Source organism: Myotis brandtii, unplaced genomic scaffold, assembly GCF_000412655.1.
Source record: "Myotis brandtii unplaced genomic scaffold, ASM41265v1 scaffold236, whole genome shotgun sequence".
Classification (NCBI taxonomy): domain Eukaryota; kingdom Metazoa; phylum Chordata; class Mammalia; order Chiroptera; family Vespertilionidae; genus Myotis; species Myotis brandtii.
In genome coordinates, this window is record NW_005358901.1 from 855436 (window position 1) to 863475 (window position 8040).

Below are 8040 nucleotides of genomic sequence, written 5' to 3' on the forward strand. Positions count from 1 at the left end.
TATTCTAGAAAAAAAAAAAAAAAAAAAATCAATGGAAAAAATATTCTGGGGAAAGGAGTAACAGAAAAAAGGAAAAAAAATTTTTAAAAAACTGGTGATATTTACATAGCAAACTGTTGGGGACGGGGGATTATTTCCTGCTCTACCCTTCTTTAGGGCTTGTGGCTGAACTAGTAATAAAATAATAAATCTACACAAGACTAGATCAACAGGAGAAACACCAATTCAATACCTGTGCATGGGAGAATCAGAATATGATGCTCAGATCATAAGATGAGGCTAAAAAAAATGATCGAGCCAAGCTCTTTTTATACTTTTTAGACAAAGAAGCAGTGCATTTGTGAGAAATCACAGGAAGGAATCAGAGCAGGGCGTAAGCATGGTGGGAAGTCAGCAATGTGCTTATAGAAGCTCTTTGGTCTGGACTCTTTGCTCTGGTAATGAGGGAGAGTTATATCCTGAGTTTAGGGGGACAGAGAGGTCAGGGTTCTCTTCTTGCACAGGCAGTTTCTACAGTAACTTTGATGCAAAAATAATTAACGTGCCATTAATGTGGGACATCTTGGGGCAGCCCGCCCAGGGCCCTGACAATAGTAGTTACCCGTTTAAAGTATACAATTCAGTGGTATTTAGTTCATTCACAATGTTATGCGACCACCCCTCTATCTAATTCCAGAACATTCCATCACCCAAAAAGATGCCCCATCCCCATCCGCAGTCACTCCCTAGTCCCTGACAACTACTGATCCACTTCCTGTCTCTGGATGTGCCTGTTCTGGACATTTCACAGAAATGGGATCACACACTCTGTGGCCTTGTGTCTGGCTTCTCTCACTGAGCACCATGTGTTCAAGGTCCATCCACGCTGTATTGAGGGTCGGTGCCTCGTTCCTTTTCTTGGCTGAATAATATTCCACGGTGTGGATGGATATATTGTGTGTATCCATTCATCCACTGAGGGACACTTGGGCTGTTTCTCTACCTTTTGTGTAGATTTTTTTTAAGGGAGGGTAGTCAGTTAAGTGTCATGCAGAAATAGGCATCACCAATTGCAGAAGCCAGGTGTGTGGAAGGGAAGCCCCAGCCAGGGAAGCTGGGTAATGAGGGAGAGTTATATCCTGAGTTTAGGGGACAGAGAGGTCAGGGTTCTCTTCTTGCACAGGCAGTTTCTACAGTAACTTTGATGCAAAAATAATTAACGTGCCATTAATGTGGGACATCTTGGGGCAGCCCGCCCAGGGCCCTGACAACAGTAGTTACTCATTTAAAGTATACAATTCAGTGGTATTTAGTTCATTCACAATGTTATGCGACCACCCCTCTATCTAATTCCAGAACATTCCATCACCCAAAAAGATGCCCCATCCCTATCCGCAGTCACTCCCTAGTCCCTGACAACTACTGATCCACTTCCTGTCTCTGGATGTGCCTGTTCTGGACATTTCACAGAAATGGGATCACACACTCTGTGGCCTTGTGTCTGGCTTCTCTCACTGAGCACCATGTGTTCAAGGTCCATCCACGCTGTATTGAGGGTCGGTGCCTCGTTCCTTTTCTTGGCTGAATAATATTCCACGGTGTGGATGGATATATTGTGTGTATCCATTCATCCACTGAGGGACACTTGGGCTGTTTCTCTACCTTTTGTGTAGATTTTTTTTATTATTATTGTTTCTCTACCTTTGGCTGCTGGGTACACAGTGGCCTTTCCTCTCTGACTGCTGGTTTCCCCCCGTTAAGCTTCCAGAGACTGGCTGTCATCCCTGCTGGCCCCCTCAGCCAGCACATGGGCCCTGACTGTCTTTGCAAGAAGCTTTGGTTTTTGTTGTTCTTCATCCTCCTCAAGTGAGACTGGATTTGGAGGCACCGCAGATCTGAGAGGCTCCACTGGACCAAGATCAGTGGAGGCCAGGCCTGTGTTTGCAGGGCGGGAGCCACCCTAAGGGAGAAAGCTTATCTTGCCTTCTCAGCTGTTCCTTCCTGGCCCAGCTGGGTCTCTGCTCCACCCCCAGGTGTACAGGAGGTCTGGGGTTGCTTAAAGGGACAGAGGAAGCCACCAGCTCGATGAGATGCTGCAGCTCTCTCAGGCTGGCGGGCTGGGGGGCTGGGGGGCTGGTGAGGAGGGAAGGTGCTGAGCAAGGCCCTGCACCCGGTGCCCTGTCCTGCCTGGGGACTCAGAGCACTTCCCAGCTGGTTTCTGGAGGTGTCCACAGCTGAGTGGGCTGTGCTCCGGTTTCTGATGCTTCCAACTGGACAGATAGAGAGGGGAGGGCGACAGTGCCACCGAGTGCTGCCCCTGGGGGGCCAGAACAAAGCACCACAGACCAGGTGGCCCAGAGCAACAGACATTTTCTCCCCCACCTTTCCGGAGCCACACATTGGAAATCGAGGTGTCGGTGGGACCACACTCCCCACACTTTCTCCCCCCGTCCCGAAGCTCCAGGGGAGGGATGCTCTTGCCTCTTCCAGCTCCTGGGGGTTCCCCCATCCCTGGACCTGTAGAAGCCTCACCCCAGTCTCTACCTTCTGGTGGCTTATCCTCTGTGTCTGTGTCTCATCTGTTTCTTTAAATATGCTTGTATTGATTTCAGAGAGGAAGGGAGAGGGAGATAGAAACATCAATGATGATAGAATCATTGATTGGCTGCCTCCTGCACGCCCCTCTGCCCCCACTGGAGATGGAGCCCACAACCCGGGCATGCGCCCTGACTGGGAATCAAACCGTGACCTCCTGGTTCATAGGTCGACGTTCAACCACTGAGCCACGCTGGCAGGCTATGTCTCATCTTTGGTCTCCTATAAGGACACCAGTAACATTGGATTTAAGGCCCACCTAATCGAGGATGACCTCATCTCAAGACCTTAAACTTAATTATACCTGCAAAGACCATTTTTCAAAATAAGCTGCCACAGGTTCTGGGGTCGACCATTCAGCCCACTGCACCATCCTGTCCCCTACCCCAGTCCACTCCCAGCGCTCCCGGCCCCTCTCCCCTCAGTGGTACATACAGATGACGATCCTCCCTTTCTCCAATCCCTCCCTGGGCTCCCCGGTGCCCAGAGAATAGAATCCACACACTTCCATGCCCCTGGAGTCACCACCTGGGAAGGGGTTGGATTTCAAAGCCCCACCCTTTCAGAAAAATACACGGAGTTAAGCTGGAGCATTTTAGGATAAATGGATGGAGTGGGTGTGAAGAGAAGAAAAACCCTATGCCCTCTTCTCTCCCTGTGTCTGTGAGTACGAACGGTTTTATAAGAAAAAGTAGGAAGCAAACAAACCAAAGCCAACACCCTGTGATGGAGCCGCGTCTGAGTATGAGGCACTGGAGCCAGGACCGGCAGGAGGGGCCTCTGCCAGGAGGTGGCCAGTACCACCATGTAAGGAGGGAGCCAGGCTACAACCTGAGGAGGGCATCCCTGGCAGCAGGCCAGCCCAGGCAAAGGCTTGGAGCAGGACGCGGTGCCAGTGAGGCGAGAGCCAAGGCTTCGAAGAGACGGAGGGTGCTGACGCCCAAGGGGTCAGCAGGGCCAGGCCTGTGGGCTGCGGAGAGAACCTTGGCTTTTCCTTTTCCTGCAGGAGGAGCTGGAACAAAGAAGGAAGGGCTGCCCTGCCTTCTTCTGTGGCCTCTCTAACCAGTGAGGCCTGTCTACTGCCCAGAACAGAGTTGGAGAGACAGGCTGAAGAAGAGAGCTGCTTGCCCAGCCAGCGAGCGTGGCTCAGTGTTAGAGCATCGACCTTTGAACCAGGAGGTCACGGTTCGATTCCCGGTCAGGGGGCATGCCCGGGTTTCGGGCTTGATCTTCAGTATGGGGTGTGCAGGAGGCAGCTGATCAACGACACTCTCTCTCATCGTTGATGTTTCTATCTCTCCCTTTCCCTTCCTCTCCGAAATCAATAAAAATATATTTCTTTAAAAGAAGAAGAAGAGTTGCTTGCTTTGCCCTCTGTTGGAGGAAGATGTCCAGATCTATCCCAGAGGGTGCAGGCATCAGAGGCAGGGGTGGGGAGCGGGTGGGATGGTGGGGGAGGGGAGTGAGTGAGTGAGTGAGGACCACCCACAGCTAAGCAGGGGCAGCTGTTGTGTGCAGATGAGTGCACAGCAGGAGCCCAGATGAGGTGGTTGTCCCTGACCTCACACAAGGTCAGAGGGTGACCAGTGCCATGAGGGTGGGCGATTACAAAGGGGGATGGAGCCAGGCTGCCTTCAAGTGGGTCAGAGATGCCAGGTGAAATACAGGGTGGCCAGTTAAATTTGAATTTCAGATATAGAGCAGATAATGTTTTTAGTGAAAGTAAGTCCCAGATACTGTGTGGGATATACTTATACAAAAAAATTACTGATTTTTAAAAATCTGAAAGGCAAATTTAACAGCGTGTCCTGTATTTTTACTTCCTAAGTCTGGCTGCCCTGACGGAGGGGTCCTGAAGGCCTGTCCTTGGAAGCAGAGGGGGACTCAGGTCCTCCTGCTCTGGGGTGGGGCCAGGACTGAGCCAGGCAGGGATCTGGGGAGTCGGGGTGAGGGGGCAAGGCAGGCTTTCGAGGGAGATCAGAAAACTGGGTCTTCAGGAGACTGAGCTTTATTTTGAAAACAAAAGCAAAGGCTATTTCCCACGAGCGCTGTCCTCAGCCCCGCCTAGGAAGGGCAAGGGCGCAGGCTAGGAGAAATTCCACCTCCCAGGCTGTAGGGGTTTTGAAGCCAGCTGGCTGTCTTCCTCCCTCATTCTGCACGTAGCTCTCGATCCCCATCTGTGTGGCCTCGTGGCCTTGTTAAGCCTGGGGCTTTCAGTTGGCTCTGAGGCTCCCAGGGCCTGAGAGTGGATCTGCCAGGAGTGAAAGCCTCACCCTACAGTCCCATTATCAGCAAGTTGTGGCCTATCTGCTACATCCTTCCAGCCTTTTCCTTGAATGTCCGCTGTAGCTGGGACTCCACACGCTCTGCCCAGCCTCCTCTCTGGATGCTGCCTTCCCCACCTGACAGGCTGTTGTCAGACTACCACCCACTCCTTCCCATGGCTTCTGCCTCCTCCTCATTCTTATGTCACCTCGTATGTCATTGACAGCAAGAAGCTGCCTGACCCCTTATGCAAAGCAGCCCCCCTGACATCACCCTATTATTTTTTTAATCCTCACCTAAAGATATGTTTTTATTGATTTCAGAGAGAGAGAGAGAGAGAGAGAAACATTGATGTGAGACAGAAACATGGATGGGCTGCCAGGGCCACCCTTTTTTGTTGTTCATGTTCACCTGAGAATAGTTTTTCCATTTTATTATTATCATCATTATTATTATTATTGACTAGAGGCCCAGTGCATAAAATTTGTGCACAGGTGTGGTCCCTAGGCCTAGCCAGCGATCAAAGCGTGAGAGTCTGGCATGAAAGAGCAGGTCCCAGCTGACCTCTGGGTCCTGGGCACCCAGGACCCCACGCGCCCTCCTCCGCCTGAGTCCCCAAGTGGAGATGTGGTGATCGTGGCTGGATGCTGCGGGCTGGGGAGCAGTGTGGGCCTCTGGGCCACCCAGCAGCACCACACAGAAGCCCGGCCAGCCTCGCAGACTGGCTCCTACACGAACCCACAGGGAGCCCCCGACTGGCCCCTGTGGTCCAGTGTGGGTGCGGGGCGGGCTCCTCGCTGGCACCTGAGCTCGAGCCCTGGCGTCCCGGGGGAGAGTAGCAGGGGGAGTGAGAGCAAGCTCGGCAGACACCCTGCATTCTCACAGCACCTCTGTCCCAGTCACCTCCATATTCCACGCTGCCCCCTAGTGATCAGCACACGTCATATCGAGCGATCAAACTCTCATTCTCTCGTCAAACTCCCAAGGGGACAATTTGCATATTAGCCTTTTATATATATAGATTTCAGAGAGGAAGGGAGAGGGGAGAGAGATAGAAACATCAATGATGAGAGAGAATTATTGATTGGCTGCCTCCTGCATGCCCCACACTGGGAATCAAGCCCACAACCCAGGCATGTGCCCTAACCAGGAATTGAACCGTGATCTACTGGCTCATAGGTTGAAGCTCAACCACTGAGCTACACTGGCTTGGCTGTTTGTGTTTTAATACTCATCTGAGGGTGTGTTTTATTGATTTTAGAGAGAGGAAGGGAGAGAGACATCATTCATAGGTTGCCTCTGGTACGCTCCCCGACTGTGGATCGAACCCACACCTAGGTATGTGTCCTGACTAGGAATAGAACCTGAAACCTTTTTGGTGTATGGGACCATGCTCCAATAACTGAGCCACCTGGCCCTGACCAGGGCAATAATTGTGTGTTTAACTGTTGGGGTATTTTTCATCAGTTGCACCGTTCTGAATTCCCACAGCAATGCATGAGGGTTCTAGTTTCTTCACCTTCTCCAACAATTATTATCTGCCTTTTTTATTTTTATCTATTTATTCTTTTAATCTCCACCTGAGGATATGGAGAGAGAGAGAGAGAGAGAGAGAGAGAGAGAGAGAGAGAGAGAGAGAGAAACATGGGTCTGTTGCCTTCCATAGGTTCCCTGATGGGATCAAACACAAAACCCAAGTAGGAGCCCTGAATCCAACCAGCAACATTTTGGTGCACCGGACGACACTCAACCAACTGAGCCACTCATTATCTGACTTCATTACAGTCATCCTAGTGTTTGTGAAGTAGTGTCTCACTGTGGTTTTGATTTGCATTTCCCTGATGGCTCATTATATTGAGCACTTTTCATGTTCTTATTGTGCACTTACATGTCTTCTTCAGAGAAATGTGCATTCAGATTCTTTGTTCATTTTTAAATTGGGTTATTGTATTTTTAAATTAAGTTGTAAGTGTTCATTGTATATACCCTAGATATAAGTTCCTTATCAGATACATGATTAACCCCAGTATTTTCTCCCATTCTGTCAGTTGTGTTTTCACTTTCTTGGTGTTCTCTGAAGCACAAAAAGTTTATTTTTTAAAAAATATATTTTATTCATTTTTTACAGAGAGGAAGGGAGAGGGACAGAGAGTTAGAAACATCGATGAGAGAGAAACATCGATCAGCTGCCTCCTGCACATCCCCTATTGGGAATGTGCCTGCAACCAAGGTACATGCCCTTGACCGAAATCGAACCTGGGACCCTTCAGTCTGCTCTATCCACTGAGCCAAACCAGTCAGGGCAAAAGTTTATTTTTTTAAAGTCCAACTTATTTTTTCTTTTGTTGTGTGTGCTTTGTCATATGTAAGAAATTGTTGCCTAATCCAAGGTCACAAAGATTACATTACCCTGCTTTTGTTTGAAATTATTTTGTACTTTTTAAAATATTTTTATTGACTTCAGAGAGGAAGGGAAAGGGAGAGACAGAAACATCAATGATGATTTCAGAGAAAGGAAGGGAGAGGAACAAAGAGAAACATCAATGATGAGAGAAAATCATCGATTGATGCCTCCCACACGCCCCACACTGCGGATTAAGCCCCCAATCCGGGCATGTGCCCTGACTGGGAATCGAACCGTGACCAGTTCATAGGTTGATGCTCAACCACGGAGCCACACCAGCCTGGCTATTTTGTAATTTTTTTAAAGTGTTTGTTGAAAAACATTGGGAACTCAGGGTAGGTTTTCCAGACAAAATACAGGACTGACAGTTACATTTGAATTTCAAATAAATAGTGAATATTAGATAAATAACGAATACTTTCTTTGCATCACTATGTCCAAATATTGCATGGCATAGTTCTATTAATAAATTACTCATTTTTTACCTAAAATTCAAATTTTAACTGCCTTCAAGGTGTTTTCACGAAATCTGGCAGTCCCAGCTAGAGGACTTATCCCACTTGTTCACAGGGATCCATATGGCCTCCTTAGTGTTTTGTGTGTCTGTTTTTTGGAGTGTGGTAACATACACATGATACAAATTGAGCATTTCAACGACAGTCACAGTTTAGTTGTCAACACTTTCTGGACAAATGAAGGCCCCGCCCCCGTTTCCGAGCAAGGTAGCCACACCCCCAGCTCGCAGGGCGTGGCCCAACGCGGTCACGTGAGGCGGCCGCCCAGCCTTAAGCAGCGCA

At 49.2% G+C, this 8040-nt stretch overlaps 1 protein-coding gene across 1 annotated transcript in view; it reads left to right on the forward strand.

Annotated features, from left to right (window-relative positions):
• The first annotated feature begins 7935 nt into the window (after window positions 1–7935).
• BSG (basigin (Ok blood group)) overlaps window positions 7936–8040 on the forward strand; it is a 9350-nt gene continuing 9245 nt past the window's right edge. Inside the window, exon 1 of the mRNA XM_014540050.1 lies at window positions 7936–7965. Coding sequence (XP_014395536.1) covers window positions 7936–7965 — 30 coding nt within the window. The remainder of the gene's footprint in view (window positions 7966–8040) is intronic.